The sequence below is a fragment of the Tasmannia lanceolata genome, unplaced genomic scaffold, assembly GCF_043159265.1.
Source record: "Tasmannia lanceolata isolate RefF3 unplaced genomic scaffold, GAP_Taslan_0.1 ptg000008l, whole genome shotgun sequence".
NCBI classification, from domain to species: domain Eukaryota; kingdom Viridiplantae; phylum Streptophyta; class Magnoliopsida; order Canellales; family Winteraceae; genus Tasmannia; species Tasmannia lanceolata.
This window is the reverse complement of record NW_027518685.1, coordinates 56533529-56551647: the sequence shown is the minus strand read 5'-3', so window position 1 is coordinate 56551647 and position 18119 is coordinate 56533529. Positions and strand designations below refer to the sequence as shown.

The 18119-nt window shown below is 37.1% G+C and overlaps 1 protein-coding gene across 2 annotated transcripts; it reads left to right on the top strand.

The window, feature by feature from the left end:
* The first annotated feature begins 465 nt into the window (after positions 1 to 465).
* Positions 466 to 9347, top strand: LOC143885380 (calcium-transporting ATPase, endoplasmic reticulum-type-like). Of its 2 annotated transcripts, XM_077389528.1 has the most exons (9): positions 466 to 533; positions 1563 to 3015; positions 3229 to 3334; positions 3428 to 3549; positions 4867 to 5145; positions 5264 to 5647; positions 6261 to 6370; positions 6852 to 7080; positions 8436 to 9346. In XM_077389528.1, the coding sequence occupies exons 2-9, from the start codon at positions 1654 to 1656 to the stop codon at positions 8994 to 8996; spliced, it is 3153 nt and encodes a 1050-aa protein (XP_077245643.1). In that variant the 5' UTR covers positions 466 to 533; positions 1563 to 1653; the 3' UTR covers positions 8997 to 9346. The 2 variants fall into 2 exon arrangements, with proteins under 2 accessions (XP_077245643.1, XP_077245645.1); XM_077389530.1 differs by lacking the exon at positions 466 to 533 and having other exon boundaries at positions 1642 to 3015; positions 8436 to 9347.
* The last annotated feature ends 8772 nt before the right edge of the window (positions 9348 to 18119 follow it).

Sequence of the window (18119 nt, the reverse complement as noted above, 5' to 3'; positions counted from 1 at the left end):
ATTGATCCAAAATATAAAGTACATTTTAGATTGGTTTTAATACCTTATCGGTCGAGCCTCTCGGCCATCTACTAAAAAATTTAGCACTTATACAAGCACCCTCTTCTTATGCCACATGGCAAAGAAGGTGGGAATGTCATTATTTGAAAAATTAGCACTTATGGAAGGGTATTTGAGTAATTTAACAATCATTTTTTATTTTGAAAAAAGATACTATTTTACTACATAAAAAGATGAGTACACACTAATTAAAGTGGGTTTAAATATAATTTTTCCTTCTCCCAAACCCCTATGTATGTTACTTCGTGCGAAAGTTCCTCTATTTATTTTACTTGAGTCAACCATTGGGTAAACTAATTAATTAATGTAACCTGATATCATTCTATAATTTCTTCATCTATTCAATTTTAAGTATAAATAGGAGGGAAGGCTCTTGGAAGAATCCACAAAAGGTGGTATGCGAGTCATGCGACCGTTGCAAAATAAGTAACCGAATTTCTCAAAGAAAAACTCCTCAAAATTCTGGTGTCGTGGTAAGAAACCGAATTTCATTTCCTCTCTTTCTAATCCATCTTCTCCTTCACTTCTCTCTCTCTCTCTCTCTCTCTCTCTCTCTCTCTCTCTCTCTCTCTCTCACACACACACACACACACACACACACACACATTTCACTTCACACACATTTTGGCGCTTTTGCCTTTCAATTTCTCTTTATTTTTCTGTTGTCTATGATCGGTAGGGTTATCTGTTGTTTTGTTTTGATATTTGTGATTTGGGTTTTGGTTTTGATGTTCAAATAATTTGGTTTTATCTTATGTTTCTTACTTACTTTTTTCTTTTCTCTTGGCTTTCTGGGTTAGATATTAAAGGGAAAAAATGGAATGGAGAGGATTTTACGTTCTTCTATTCTGTTTATTATGCAGTCTTTAAACTTTGACTGGTTGTAATTTTCTTGTATTTTGGTTTAGGTTTTAACTGATAATAGTTCAAGTGGGTTATTTAACAAGAAGAATACTCTGTTTATTGGACTTGTTTGGATTGCAAGAAAAACTTTTTTTAATGAAAATTTTCTCTTGGATTTTTTTTTTCTTTCCATGACATAGAGGGAAATGATATGATTATGGTTGATTTAGAGAGATATTATCATAAATTGAAGGTCCCTAGTAAAAATTGAATAGGGTTGGTTCAAGTTATCTTTTTTCATGCGTAAAAAAAAATAGAAAAATTTAGAAAAATTTCCCTTTCCTAACTTTTCCAGAAGATTCATGCAGTCCAAACGTGGCCTAAGGCGGGTTTTTTATGGGGTACTAGTTCAACTGGTTTGGTTACCTATTAAAAAGGAGAAAAGAAAAGAAAATTATTGGGTTTTAATTAGTTCAGTTGCCGAAGAAATTTCCAATTTATTTCTCTTTTCATTTGGGATTCCTGAATTTGTATATTGATAGAAATTTGTGATTTGTTTACTTGCGAAGTGTGTCAATTTCTTGTCATTCTGCATTTGGGAAATTGAGTACAATACTCATACTCGCTGAAAATTCATTTTCTTTTGAACTTTTATATAGGGATCTGAAATAAGCGATTCGTTTTGAAACGTATATGAATGATTTTGAGCTTCTCTTAAAGAAACCGAAGTGAATTTATTCGAAGGATTTAATGGAAGAAAAGCCATTTCCTGCTTGGGTTTGGTCAGTGGAGCAGTGTTTGAAGGAATACAATGTCAAATTAGAAAATGGCCTAAGCTCCAAAGATGTTGAGAAACGACGTGAGAAGTACGGTTGGAACGAGCTCGAAAAAGAGAAGGACAAGCCATTGTGGCGGTTAGTCTTGGAACAGTTTGATGACATGCTCGTTAAGCTCCTCCTCGTGGCAGCGTTTATCTCCTTTGTTCTTGCTTACATAGATGCTCACCAAACAGGAGATACTTGTTTCCACGCATATGTTGAACCTCTTATCATTGTCTTGATACTAGTACTCAACGCCATGGTTGGCGTTTGGCAGGAGAGTAATGCCGAGAGGGCTCTCGAAGCGTTGAAAGAGATGCAATGCGATTATGCAAAGGTTCTTCGAGATGGATACTGTGTGCCCGATTTCCCCGCACGCGAACTAGTCCCGGGCGACATTGTTGAATTGAGAGTTGGAGATAAAGTTCCCGCTGACATGAGAATAGCATTTTTAAAGACATTGACATTGAGAGTGGAACAAAGCTCGTTAACCGGAGAGAGCATGCCAGTGATCAAAAGCACTGGCCCTGTAATGGTAGATGACTGTGAGTTACAAGCAAAAAAGTGTATGGTTTTCTCTGGTACAACTGTCGTGAATGGGAGTTGTATTTGTATTGTTGTCAACACTGGAATGTGTACCGAAATTGGGAACATACAAACTCAAATCCATGAGGCTTCATTGGAAGAACATCATACACCACTTCAAAAGAAACTTGATGAATTTGGTGGGAGATTGACAACTTGTATTGGGCTTGTTTGCCTTGTTGTGTGGGTCATCAAGTACAAATATTTTCTCTCGTGGGACGTTGTGGATGGATGGCCTACAAATTTTCAGTTTTCTTTTAAACAATGCACATATTATTTCAAGATAGCTGTTGCCCTTGCAGTAGCTGCCATTCCTGAAGGTCTTCCTGCTGTAATTACAACTTGTTTAGCTTTAGGCACTCGAAAAATGGCACAAAAGAATGCAATTGTAAGGAGGCTTCCGAGTGTGGAGACCTTAGGATGTACAACTGTGATTTGCTCGGATAAGACGGGTACACTTACAACTAACCAGATGTCTGTTAATGAATTTCTCACATTGGGTGAGAAGAAAACAAGTTCCCAAGTATTTCATGTGGACGGAACAACATATAATCCGAAGGATGGAGGCATCGTAGACTGGACTCACCACAATTTTGATGCTAATTTGCAATCCTTGGCAGAGATATGTGCAGTATGCAATGATGCAGGCATTCTTTCCAATGGTTCTCTCTTCCGAGCTACTGGCTTGCCTACTGAGGCAGCTCTCAAGGTATATGCTATATCTTTTATTCGTTTTTACTTTTACCTTCATTCTTTGACATTGAATATTTGGATTTTCCACGGTGAATTAGCAATTATAAGTAGTGTTTTCTCAGTTTCTATGGAAGGACTGCTGATTTTGACACTTATCTTGTTATTATTTGTTGGTGTTGCTATTATAGTGATCAAACTGGTTAATTGACATGCTTTCTCTTTGTAAAAGGTTCTGGTCGAAAAGATGGGGCTTCCAGATATAAAGGAAAGGAATGGGATTTGTGATTCACAACTAGCTGTGGACTGTTCAATTGACCGTAGCACCGTGAAATTAGGTGTGCAGAACATGCCATATGATATTGGTATATTTCATACAGCAATCGTGATTTTGCATTTTTGTGCCTCTAATTAATCATTTCTCATTTTAGGCTGCTGCCAGTGGTGGTCAAAAAGGTCAAAAAGGGTTGCAACATTGGAGTTTGATCGGGTTCGTAAATCCATGAGTGTAATTGTCCGGGAGCCAACTGGGTATAACCGTCTTCTCGTCAAGGTGATGGCCATTCTTGATCTTTTTTTCTTCTTGTGGTTCTAGGAAACTCCATTGGTTCACAAACATCTTTTCTTTTGGTAGGTAACTCAAACCATTTTTTTTTAAAGAACTCAAAACCATTTTATTGTTCACAGATCGATAAGGAGTGCTTAAAACATTTTTTTATTAAGATTCACCTATTTAGTTCAGTGACTCAAAAATCAAAACGAAGTTGACTCATGTGAGTCGATCATTGGCTCATGCAATTTTTAAACAACATTTCAAATACTCCTCTTACATATTCTCTCATCATATATGCGACACATTCTGATGGAAAAAAAAGGAACACTTGTTGTGGCACTGACACCTACTTCAAAATCTCATAAATGCTACATGTTTTAGGTTCTAAGGTACCTCCAATGCCTTTGTGGCACGTATAGGCATCTGGTGCGTACTCCTACTGAAATGGCCAAATGCTTGATAATAAAGATTGTAATGATTTGTGACCTATTAAGTCTCTTACAATTAAATTATCCTGACAAACAGAAAGGCCTATATGACAGTGGTTGCTCTGTTAGATACAACCTTTCTAGAACACAAACATAAATGAATTTCAACATAGAGCTCACCACAGTGGGAGCCTACATGTTAGCTTAGCCATACGGACTGTAAGAGTGTACAGTGAATTCCATAGGAAAGAGAGAATGTGGAGATTTATGAGAGAAAGGAAGGCAGGTGATAGATTTTAGGTGTCCCACATGGTAACCAATAAACAATTGAGCAAATATTTGAGAAAAATCATATAAAAATGACATGTGTCAAAGAAAGGGTTGGTGTTCAGAACTTGATCCTTTCATCTTATTATATATAGAATATGTAATTTGATCTATCTTTCACTCCCCACTGTTACAACTCCTACGAAGGTAAGTTCAAGACAAAATGCCAACTAAATTTCTATTAATAGAGCCAACAAAATGAATATCTATTAACTGCTGTGTAAATGATAACCACATATCGTCTTTTTTGTTCTATTTTCTGCTGCAATGTTACTTGCTCCCAAACTGATAGAAATACTTCAAGAAAGATACATTTAAATATCTCAATTGAATATTATCTATGAATCATGATACCTACAATCCAGTTTTAGGACTACACATGCTTGATTGTAAATGATATGTTGTTTCTTTTTAAGTAAGTACTTATCAAATACCTTTTCTTTTTGCAGAGTTTCTGACATTTCACTGCTTGTTTGCAATATTTGCAACAGTACTTATGAATGCTAATCAGATTTCGAATTTCTATCTACTGAGATTAATGGTGTGGACATTGGATTTACAGGGTGCTGTTGAGAGTGTGCTGGAACGAAGTTCACATGTGCAGCTCTCAGATGGATCGATTGTTCCAATGGATGAGCCATGCAGACAATTGCTATTGTTTAAACTTCATGAGATGAGTTCAAAGGGCCTGCGATGCTTGGGATTTGCACGTAAAGATGACTTGGGAGAATTTTCAGATTATTATTCTGAGTGTCATCCTTCCCACAAAAAGTTGCTGGACCCATCTAACTACTCTGACATTGAGAGTGATCTAGTTTTCGTAGGACTTGTTGGTCTGAGAGTAAGTTCTTATGTTGCACCTCTTTTACCATACATCCTTTTTTTTTTGTTTTTCAACTATTCTATCTAGTCCAAATTTACTCTTTTAAGTCTCATACTTTGTGTTGCAAATAAAACAGGACCCACCTCGTGAAGAAGTTCATACTGCAATCGAAGATTGTAGAGAAGCTGGCATCAAAGTTATGGTGATCACTGGTGATAATAAGTCCACGGCTGAATCTGTTTGTCGGGAAATTGAATTGTTTTCTGATAATGAAGATCTTAGAGGGAAAAGTTTTACGGGTAAAGAGTTTATGGCTCTTCATTCCAGCCAACAATTTGAAATTATGTCACAACCTGGAGGGTTGGTTTTTTCCCGTGCGGAGCCTAAGCACAAGCAAGAAATTGTGAGGATGCTGAAGGAAAATGGCGAGGTTGTTGCAATGACAGGCGATGGTGTAAATGATGCACCAGCATTGAAATTAGCTGACATTGGAATTGCTATGGGTATCACTGGAACTGAGGTAATAAGCAGTGTGTTGAATGAATTTCAAAAGAAGGATTTAATTGTCGGTTTCGGCCACTACTGAAACCGAAATATTTCGATTTTGGTGAATATTTGGGCCGAAATCATGTAAAACCTTGATAGAAATTTCTTTTCTTTTTTTAAATTTTCCACCAAAATGTTTAAAATTCCGGTGGAAATTTCAGTGGAAATCTTTAAATTTCGGTGATAATTTTGAAATTTCGGTGGAAATCTTTAACATTTCATTGGGAATTTTGTAAATAAGGGTGAAAAATGAATTTTCGGTTGAATTTTCAGAATTTGGGGAAAAATTCGGCAAAATCCTGTATTTCCAATTCAATGTACTTTCGGTTTCGGTCCAAACCGACACCAAATATTTCAGCCGAAATTTCGGATTTCGGCTAAAATTTTAGACTATGTTTCAAATCATCAACGTTATCCTTCAATTTTTATTTATTGAAAGAAGTGTTATGATTGATTCCCTTTTAACCAAATATAGGACTTGCTGACTTTTAATACTATGTAGTTGCAACATGACTCTTCATCATGATTTTTTGGTAGAATAAATTCTATGAAATTAGTTTCATTTACCCCTCTGCTTAATGTTTTAGGTGGCAAAGGAAGCATCAGACATGATTCTTGCAGATGATAATTTTAGCACTATTGTGTCAGCTGTTGCAGAAGGACGCTCTATTTATAATAATATGAAAGCTTTCATCAGGTATTGCTCTGAGCAACTTGTAATTGTTTTATGTTTGAGTTGGGTGTCTTGAATTAAACCCGATTGGGATCCGAAATATTGTGTGCGACCCATACTTCCCGTTTTAAGTTATTCCGGCCTGTTTTGAGCAAGTTTTAGCCCGGTTTATATAAAGGGGTTCATATTCTTGTTTTAGAAGAGGATTGAGAGCTCAAAAAGGGAGGGGGGGGGGGGAGGAGTCTGTGCTAGGGTTTCTTGGTTGTTTTGGTAAGAGATACTGTTTTTCTCTTGTAATCTCCAGTTCTTACAGTGGATTTTCTTGTCACCTTTCCTGTGGATGTAGGCTTTGCCGAACCACGTAAATCTCTGTGCTTTGTGCATTGCTTGTGTTTGGTTCTTTCGTTTTGCTTTGCCATTGAAATCGCAGATTGCTATTTGTGGGGTTTTTCACAACATTTTCTTCTTTGAATCAACTAATCACTTCTGGTTTTTCACTCTTCAGATACATGATATCATCTAATGTGGGGGAAGTGATCTCTATCTTTCTGACCGCTGCCCTGGGCATACCGGAGTGCTTGATACCTGTGCAGCTTCTTTGGGTCAATCTAGTCACTGATGGCCCTCCTGCGACAGCTCTTGGTTTTAACCCCGCTGATGTTGATATCATGCGGAAACCTCCCCGCAAGAGCAATGATCCACTCATTAGTTCTTGGATTTTCTTCCGCTACATGGTGAGGACTCAATACTTCTCTTCCCTTGATCGATATTGTGTTTACTGAACTGTTTATCCCATTCCTTGGAAACTCTAGGCACCTCAGTCGTAGCCCAGTAAGTTTTAGGTAACAGTTTTTAATTGCTTGCTTGTAATTATGAACGATGAACGCTCAATGCTCCTGGATATTAGTCACGTCTAATTCATCTTAATACCGGTCATGTGGGTTAACAACTTGAAGAGATCATGATCAATATCTATTCTTGAGGTTTTCAAAAGTTTACAAAACTGATACAAAACACTAAGTGACTGCACAAATTTGACTTGCATAGATTACTAGGAGTGCTTGCTTACCACCAAGATCTTTGTTCTTTCTTTAATCCCTTTTAATTATTATATAATTGCAACCATGTATTGAAATTTGAAATATAGGGAAATTGCAGGCATCCTCAATAATTCAAAGAACTGAACCAATCTGAAAACACGCTTGTGTCAAAGATGTCCTAAATAGCTCCAAATACTGCTAACTGTACCAAAGCAGAGATATTTTTGTCATTTTATGGAAAATAACAGTACTTTTGTCCTAAAAAGATGCATCCCTGTAAAGAAGGCAGTTTAAGGAGGGCTGTCAAGGACACTCCTTACAGAGTTTTTTCTTCCTGGCAGCGCTCTTCAAAGAATAATGACTAGGAAAGCCCTAAATTTCAAAGCCTTTGGTGTTCCTTAAAGTCATGAAACTTCCCATATACTTGAGATTGAACTTATGATTGAGTTAAAATACCCAACCTGCAAGACCCTCTTGAAAGATGGGAATGTATGTAATGCAACTTTGTTTGAAGAGTTTTATCTAAACCTATATCATCGCAGAGGTCACAATATGTTTAAAATTTTGCCTTTGGGAGTTTTGGTTCAAAGAGTTTTGTGTAGATCTATATGTCATCGCAGAGGTCACAATGTGTTCAAAATTTTGCCTTCGGGAGTTTCGGTTCTGGTTTCGTGCTCTCTCTCTCTCTCTCTCTCTCTCTCTCTCTCTCTCACACACACACACACACACACACACACACACACATATGTATGTTTGTTGCATGTTTAGAAAGTCCTCCCAATTGGATGCTTTTGAGGATTTTCAATAAATTAAGGCTCCTGATATTCGCATTACAAGGTTTTTCTTTGATAATGGGGAGAACTCACCTTGTTTTACACTTTTTAGTTGGCTGCTGAGAGCTCTTTGGGAACTGTAATAGCCTTTGACAGTTTCTTAAACAATGTAAAACAAGGTGACCTCGCCCCATAACCAAAACACGGTCGAGCGGATATCAGTAGCCGAAATTAATTCTCATTGCTTTGGTATAATTCCTGAGTTTGAATTTCCAGGTGATCGGTTCATATGTAGGCATCGCAACTGTTGGTGTATTTGTTGTGTGGTATACACAAGCCTCCTTTATGGGTATTGATCTTGCAAGTGATGGCCACACATTAGTGACCCTCTCTCAGCTCCGGACATGGGGAGAGTGCCCCACATGGACAAATTTCACAGCAGCTCCATTCTCAGCAGGCGGCCGTACCATATCTTTTTCAAATCCCTGTGACTATTTCTCCATTGGAAAAGTGAAGGCAGTGACTTTATCATTGTCTGTTTTGGTGGCGATTGAGATGTTCAATTCCCTCAATGCTCTATCTGAAGATAACAGCTTAGTTAGAATGCCACCATGGAGGAATCCTTGGCTTTTGGTTGCAATGTCAGTTTCATTTGGGCTCCATTTTATTATACTCTACGTTCCATATCTCGCAGACTTATTCGGCATCGTTCAACTGAGTTTGAACGAGTGGTTTCTAATTATTTTGGTTGCTGCACCAGTGGTGCTCATCGATGAGGCTCTAAAATTTATAGCAAGGAGGCAAAAACAGAGATTCACGAAGAAGAAAACCGCATAAGGTTTGGTGATGGACGTGATATTAGAGTTTTCGTGCAGTATATTTTGGACTCAGGACTATCTTTTAGCATATTATTAAAGGGTAGGCTCTCTGGCTGTTAGTAAACAAGTTCAGAGGGAAACGAAAGAAACTGAAGAATGTTACGGAAAATCCTATAAATTTCTTCTAGTTATAGCTCTCCCAGTGAGTCTAATCCTGTAAATTTCTTTTAGTTATAATATCTCTCCCAGTGAGAGGAAGTACAGTCGTGTGTTCATGAAAAAGAGTGCTAATATGAAAATTTACAATGCTCTGTTGTTTCTAAAGACAGTTTTTTGAAAGTCTTCTGTTCAAGATATTTTGACTGATCCATTGGCGCAAATTTGAATGAAACAGCTACGTAATTATTTCAACACATACAGTTTAGGGATTAGAATCTTATGTAAAACCCTTTCTTGTGCTAGGTAAGTTGCAATTTGGTTGGGAAGCCATCACTATTAATGAAAATGAGGGTATTCACCCCCAAATTTTTACCACAGAGAATAGTGGTAAGTAGTGTTTGGTTTCGCAGCATAGAGTCAGAGAGTAGGGGAATGAGTAGGGGGTGTCATTATTAATATATAGAGAGGAACGACGAGAGGAGAGAAAAAACACCATTCCCAAGATTTTTGAAGCAAAATTCCACCTTTTTGGGAGAATTTGAATTGAAAGCTATAAGGAGGGGACACGAATTCCACCTCCGTTGACATGCAATAATTACCTAGGAGACTTGCAAAAGAGTCTTCTTGAATCTCATTTTATAAAAGACAACCAAACAAGGAATGGCATCTGAAATTCTTTCAAAATCCCGACGGCTGCCAAGAGATGGGGCAACCAAACACAGCCTAAGGAACACTGGTAGTAGCAGGCATGCCAGAATTATTGCAGTTTGTTAAAGTATAAAAGATAAATAACGCCTTTCTCCAACAGCTTAAGCTTTTGGAGAAGTCGGTAAGTTAACATGGTATCAAAGCCAAAGGGCTCGAGTTCAAACTTCCCGGATAGCAAAAATCCACATGTGGTCTGCCCAAAGTGGGACCACATGTGCCACGTGTTTGCCAAGTGGGCCACACGTGCGGGGGAGTGTTAAAGTATAAAAGATAATTAACGCCTTTCTCCAACAGCTTAAGCTTTTGGAGAAGTTGGTAAGTTAACACAGTTCAATTTGTTCAGCCGAACATTAACTTGTAGAACCAAATATACGGTACAATCTCTCTTGCAACCGAAAAAAGCAGGGGCTATCGGTCACTGATTTAGTTATTCATGACACTCAAGTGATTACGAAGGTCTGGGTTCTCTTTCTATGGGTTTCCTCTGGAGTATAATTTGTGAGAGGTGACCTTCAAAATTGTTTTTGAGAATAAACCAAGACTGGAGATCAGAAAATCTATGGAAGCTTATCACTCTCCATTAGGATGATGTGTTAATAAATACATATAGTTCAGATAGTTTCAAAATACAGAGACCCCTGATACAATCTCTCCATTGTGTTATATAGTTACAATAAAAAAGTCTCTTTTAAATTTGAATTTTAAAATATGTTCGATGGCCAATTAAGGTGAGATTGGGTTGGATATCCTCAATACTCCCCTTCAAGCTGATGTTTGATGGTGAATAACAACCAACTTGTTTAGTAAGAACTGGAATTGTTCCCTTCTTAGAGCTTTCGTCAAAATGTCGGAAGTTGTAGCTTGGTGGAAATGTGAGACGTTCAAATTAAGCCAGCTTGGATTTTCTCTATGATGAGGTGGCAATCGATTTCTCTGTGTTTCGTTCTTTTGTAAAACATTGGATTTGCTGCAATATGCAAGGTTGCTTGATCATCACGACATAGATGCATTGGTGCCGGATGAAGGATGCCAAAATCTGAAAATAAGGTTTTCATCCATAGTAATTCACAAGCGGTGGTTGCCTTGGAGCAATATTCAGCCCCTGCAGAAGATCGAGAAATTATGGTTTGTTTCTTTGTTCTCCAAGAGAATGGATTGTTGCCAAGATAGGTGATATATCCAATGGTGGATCATCGTGTCGTTGGGCAGCTGGCCCATCAGAATCACAGGCATCGGATATTTGAAATGAGTTTGTTGCTGATAAGACAATTCATTTGCATGGTGAGCCCTTGGGATATAGAAGGACACATGAATAGCTGCAAGTTGCGGCTCTCATGGTTGATGCATGTATTGGCTGAGAATGTAAATAGTAAAATTGATGTTTCGCCGTATCAGCCTTCCAACTAATCTTCTATAAGATTCTTGGTTAGCAAGTAACTCGCCTTCATCGGGAGAAAGTTTCAAATTTTGTTCCTGTTGGGACTTATGGCATTGTGTGTGGCCTTGCAAGACCTCATTGCCAATAATAAAATTTCTTCCCCTTGTACTCTAATGTATGGAATCTTGGAAAGTCCTCTTAGTAGGTTTGGACCTATATTTCCACAGTGAGCGGGGCGTCAGGAATGTGTACTAACCAAATTTGTGCCGGGACAAGACCACAGAATAATCGGGTAGTGGTGATAGGACCATGGGACCTGCCGGTGGAATTAAGCCCCTTAACATGGTACTTGGAATGTTTTGCTAGGGTTTGTTTGCAGGGAAGCTCTTGAAGATTGTTGGCCCTATGTATTTGAGGAAACACATGGATTGTGTGTTGGTGCGTCTCACACAACATGTGGAAATATATACATGTCTAGGGATCATAAAGTAATTCAACGGAATTGGGCTAATATATGTTTTTTTTCGGAATATGTTGAATTACGTGCAATGTAATAGAATACTGTGTACACAACATACTCAACTAAAGAAGCCGTTATGGTGAATTCTTTGGCATGAGATAGAGGGCACTACATGGGACAAAGTGACAAATGCCCATGCTAGGACTCATTGCAATGTGCCAATTGAAGTCGAGGAATTAGCTGTGGAATTCCCATTTTTGAGAAGGCGGGCGAAGCCGCTCCAAATCTGCCTCCGGAGTCGATCTTTTTTTCGAGTCAGGAGCGCTAGCGCCTAGTGGCTGCTTGCCCTATTATGTAAGCGTGGAGCCCTATTACTTGAGAGAGAGAGAGGGGAGGGGGGGCTGCGCCCATCTGTGGCTGTCGTGCCATCTTGTTGATTAGCCTTCCGGCTGAGCAACAAGTGCGAACCACGAAAAAAAAAATCAGAATGAGGAAATTAAGTTATATTTAATTATATTCAATTTCAGTATATTTAGAGGGCTCAACAGATACACGATAATTTGAATATAATTACCCTTAATAAACTTGATGATCGATTAGGCCAAATTCAAATTTTTATCAGAATATTTTTGAAGAAAATCAGCGACATAATGTGGGAGCCGGTTTTTTCCTGAGCGCGCAAGGCGGCGGGGGATCACTACATTGTGTTTTCTGGGAGTGTTTGTTGATCTGCGTTCCTTGTGAACTCTGGATCGTAGTCCGGATTTCGCAAGAAAGAGAAACTCAGAGTCTCCACCTAGGTTAGGGCCTAGGACCTGTGCCTGCTCTTCTAATGAAACGTGGATAAAGATCCCAATTTCATTGGAGGAGCAATAACCAAAGGCGTTCTTTTGCTCTGGGCCTAGAACCTTTAATTTGGCTCTGTTTGTTAAGGCATGGTCCTTACAGACATCTGGTTAAGGGTTATGGTTACATTTGGGGAAGGTGTTAGGCACCCCTCATGCCCGGGTGAACCTGGTCTCTTGACTTGATTTGACATTTTTGAGGAATTTAATCAGAATAACTTATATTTTTATCCTTTATTTGGATTAGGCTTAATTCCTGAACGTAAATTAAATGAATTTACAAAGAAAAGAAAATAAGCGGCAGTTATCCTGATTGAAGACATATGCTGTAATATAAGTCCCGAAAGATCTCACAGATGACCACAATCAGGATAACTAAATCAAATTGAAAAGACAATACATAAGGGAAAAGAAACTTTGGGTTTATGATTCCCTCCGTTTGTCCAACACCGTGGAGCACCAGGGCTATCGTCTCTGTCTCTTTTGTCTATGGTAGGACCGGAGACAGAGTGGCGGGATAAGGAGTGGGAAATAGCCCTATTTAAAGAGAGGAGAGGGGTTTACATTTGGACAAAAGCCTAAAGACCATGGCCCAAGACCCTAGATTTTTACTAGTTAAAAATGATTTTTAAATACGGCCGGTCGACCGGGGTTTCCCGGGCGACGCTGGAAGGTGGCTGGAAATCCAGCACTTGTCGAAAAATAGCAGGCCGATTGACCGAGTATTCCCGGGCGACCGTGGATGTGTTTCTGGAAATTCAGAAACAATCCAGCTTGGTCGGGCCGGTCAACCGCTATAGATCCAGTCGACCGCGGATAGGTTTTTAAGATTAAACGATTGAGCGAACAGGTAGCCCTCGCCGGGCAACTGCCATGGGCCGGTCGACCGCGGCGGTTTAACATTTGAAATTTATATAAAGAGCCCGATAAGGGTAGGCGACCGCCGTGCCTCGGTCGACAGCCGTGGCCTGGAAAAAGAGCCGTTGGGGCTTGCGCAAGTTGACTTTTTCAACCCAGTTTTTACGGTTTTACCCCACAAACGGTCATATCTTTTCATGGGCTATTTAAACCCTATCCTAGACCAACTAAGCAACCTTTTGGCAAATCATTTTCAAATCATTTGTAAACTTGCAAATCTAAGGTTCTTTAGTTTTATCCTCTTCTAAGCTTTGATTTGTACATTTACATTCAATAAGAGGATCTCCATAGGGCTTTTATTGGTGTAATCTTTTGGAGAGAGTGTGAGCTTTTGAGTGTTTGTATTAGCCTATCAAGCGGCATTAAGTGAACATTATTTTTTTCCATTCCCATTGTAATCGGGGTCTACAATTCGGCCCAACAACAAAGGTGAATCCGGCGCGAAAATGAGCTTTTCCCTTTGAGGCGTTTGTGAAGAGGGATTGTTCATTGGAAGTGGTTTGCAAAGATGGTTTGTTCCCTTGGAGGCGGTTTATATTGTAAAGCTTGGGACTCGGCGTTTAAAAAGGTCCAACAAAATGAATCAAAATCCCAAGGAAAGACCAAGTACTTGGGTAGTGGAGTAGGTCCGTTTGTGACCGAACCACTATAAATCTTTGTGTGGTCTCCTTGCTCTTACTCTTGCCTCCTTTGGGTGATTGGTAATATCTAACATTTCTTTATGTTTATAATTATTTGAATAAGGATTAAATTTAAACTTGAAATGCTTTTCAAAACCCTAATCAAACTCATAATTGCTAATTGTTAAAATTGGTTTAAAATTACACTTAATTAGGGCAAAATTTTTAATAACCCAATTCACCCCCTCTTGTGTTGCCTATTGGGATTTCAATTGGTATTAGAGCTAAGGCTCTTACATAGGTTTTCTTTTGAGAAAACCCTACAAGAGTAAAAGATCCAAGGCAACCAATGGCATCTAAACGACCCGTCTTTAATGGTTCGGAAAATGGATCTTGGTCGATCCGTATGATGACATTTCTTAAGAGTTTAGATTTTGGTGTTTGGCAAACATTAGAAAAGGGATATTCTTTACCCAGCACCAAAAATCCAAATGAAAAGGACATCAAAAACTTCACATTGCATTGTAAAGCTATGACTACATTATGTTGTGCATTAGATCCAAATATATGATAATATATCTTCATGTAAAAATGAAAAGGACTTGTGGAACACACTTGAAAATCTTTACAAGAACCACACACGTAAAATTGCCTCACCAAACACTGAAAATATCATAAATGAAAGTGAGCAATTCAAAATGAAGTATGATGAGTTGAATAAAGAGTTAATGGAAAGAAACAAAAAGGATTTAGTGATCAAAAAATCTGTTGACTCTATGTTGTGCAAAATAAGGACCTTGGAACCAAATTTAGAAGAATACAAAGCCAAGGAAATCAAGTTGCTTGAGTTAAATAAGCATTTAATATTTACAAATCATGAATTGAATGACAAACTCAAGCTATCAAATCAAAAGGAAGTAGAATTAAAAACTAACATATCTCTTGAAATGAACAAATTGAAAAGTGAATTTAATGAGATGAAAGCTCAAAATGAAAATCTTTTATTAGAAGCTCACAAACTACAAAAAAGTATTAAACATGCTTGTGCTCATGAACATTCTTGTAGTGATATTTGTTCTTCATCTACTAGCTTCTCTTGTGATTATTGTGGTAGATGTGGGCATCACAAATCTAGATGTAAATTTAGATTTGTAAAATCCAATAGGTTTGTTTGGATTAGAAAAGATACACTAAATAAAACAAATCTTTTTGGACCCAAGATGGTTTGGGTTCCAAAATCCCTCACTTGAATCTTAAACATGATTGTATTTAGATTCAGGGGTTTGTGCTTAAAATGACAAATCTTTTGAAAATTGACTATTAGGTATAATTTATAAATTTTGATTGATCATATTGTATCTAGTTGATTGTGATTCAATGTATATATGTATATATCATTTGGGAATTTGTTGACTAGATATCGTACACTTGAGTGTGATGAAAAATCTTGTATCTAGTCACTTTGTGCATGAATAGGTATATCTTTTATAATCTTGTGTGCTAGATGCTTTACTCTTAAAAGTAGATTGTTCTCTTGCATCTAGTTGTTTGAGCCTCATTCGTTAAATCATTTAAAATATGAGTTAGAGATATATGTGCTTACCTTAATTATCTTATTGTATCAATGGGTTGTGCTTAAGTTGATAAAAATCATATGAACTCATATAGATAGATACATGTACTCATTCATTGATTGATCTTGTTGTATCTATAATGTAGTGTTCACATCATTCGTGATATGATACACCATCTTTGATTAATCTTAGAAATTCATGTCATTGTGCCCTAGAAGAACACATTCACCTATAATGGTATGACCATGTACTCAGGTCTAAGTGTTTTGTATCTTACTTAAAACTTAGTCATACACTTAGTACCACCATTGACCCATAGGATTTACTCAGTTGGTTCAAGATAGGATTCTAGGCTTAGACATCTTTGAAACTTGAATTCAAGAAGGCCTAAATTAGTAGTTTGCTAGATCCTGAGGTGTTCCCCTATTCTATTATGGTTTGACTAGCAAAACTAAAACAAAGAATATGAAACTCGAACCTTAAATGAGAAAAATAATTAAAAATGGGTCTAAACGTAAAACTTGATGAATTTCCAAATTTTTAGTTAAAACCATAAGAAATTCACAAGTGTAAATTAATGAGTTCACTAGTCCAAGGTGTCTCTTATCGAGGAAATACTCTTAAACATCATCGGGTCTTAACATTCCTTCAAACTTAGAGTATTATAATTGTTAAGGAAAGTTGCAAATGCAACTTAGTTCAATGAAGTAATCATGATCCATCTTGATTGAGCTAAGTCATATATTGTATGTTCTTAAGCTTGATTATTCATCTATGACATGCAAATTATATGAGAAGTTCACTTGTTGGAAAGAACTTCAAATTGAACCTCAAACAAACAAACAAGTGAAAATGAACTCATTAGTGTATGTGAAGTATTAAAAATCTTAATCATCTTAAAACCCTTCACACTGAACTTATGTGCACTAGAAAAATGAAAAACTAGGTCAAATCTCTAAGTGTGCACATTCGAACACATGGTCACTATGGAGTACATATGATGTTTGTACAATATAGCATCCATATGACCTTAACTTGTTCATAAGAGTTATTGAACTTGAAAAGTAAAAATACTTGTGAACTTCATACTAAAGTGGACTCATTAAATTTTATGATTATCAAAATCCACTTAAAGAGAGGCATGTGATCTAAGATAATGTATATATATATACATATTATGTCTATATATGTAATCTATAGATATCAATATTTGAATATTCATAAAGATAGATCATCATTAGAGTTTGAGAGTTTTGAAATTATGAGAAATCTAAAAATACTCAAACTTGTATCTCATGAGTTCATTGCAATTTGTGAACATCTTCTAAAATCATGAGATCATGCCTAAAAAGCCATAGGTGTGCTAAAAATGAGAAATGTATATGATTGGCTTTAAAAGAGACGACTTGAAATGAAATGTGTTTTGATAAAGATTGTTAATTGGACTCAAACATTAAAACATATCTATCAAGCTTATAGGGAATAAGAAAATGAAAATGAAAATGATCATTCCCTAAAGTTGAGACTAGTTTTGTCCCTATAGGAAAACCTAAAAGAACTAGTTGTCTTTAAAATAGGCTAGAGTTGCTTATCCTATGATAGATCCTTAAATACTTAGCATTATTAGCTATCCTTGGTGTATGTGTATAATTGTTTATTTATATAGTACTCTAAATATATATATCACCCCTTGTATGGCTATTCAATAGGTGCTCATGCCTTCTTTTGAAGGAACGGTAACATCACCTTAATTAAAATATATAATCATTTGGCTATATGCCAACATCTTAACCATGATAAGTCATATGTGCCTTGAATTGTTATCTATATACATATATTATATGCACATAGTTAGGGGGACCAAGTATTTCTAGGATGTCCCACCACCTCATTTGATATCATTTCAGTATCCTTAGCAAACATGTAGGTGTAGCCCAAGGGTTGTTTTTCAACAATTCACTTTTCATTCCCTTGGTGACTGTGTTGGACAGCCCTTTGGATTTATATTTTGTATGAGTCTCTAACAAAGGGGGGGGCTCTATATGAAATATTTGTTCTTTATATCTTATCATATGTGTTTGACATGGGTATTGCATTACATATGATAGGTACACCCATTTGGAGCCCTATTTCTCCATTTGTGGTATGTTTAACTTTAGGAGCAGATCAAATAAAATAAAAAATGGCATTTTATAAACTACTACATATGCACGCCAATATCAAAATTAATGCGGTGTACTAAAATAGCCTATCTTAGAATTAAGGATCGTTCATATTCCCTGTTCTAACAATAGTTATTCAAGTGGAGGATTTTGTTTTTAGAATAGCATGTCTTTTCCTACATGATTATATATAATATCCTATTACTCTTATTTTCTTTTTATCAATCATTATTTCACCAGTTAACTTGGGAAAAGTTCTGTCATTTTATGCTTCCATGTATAGATAGACTTCCATAGCTTTTCTTTTCTCTCTTTTTT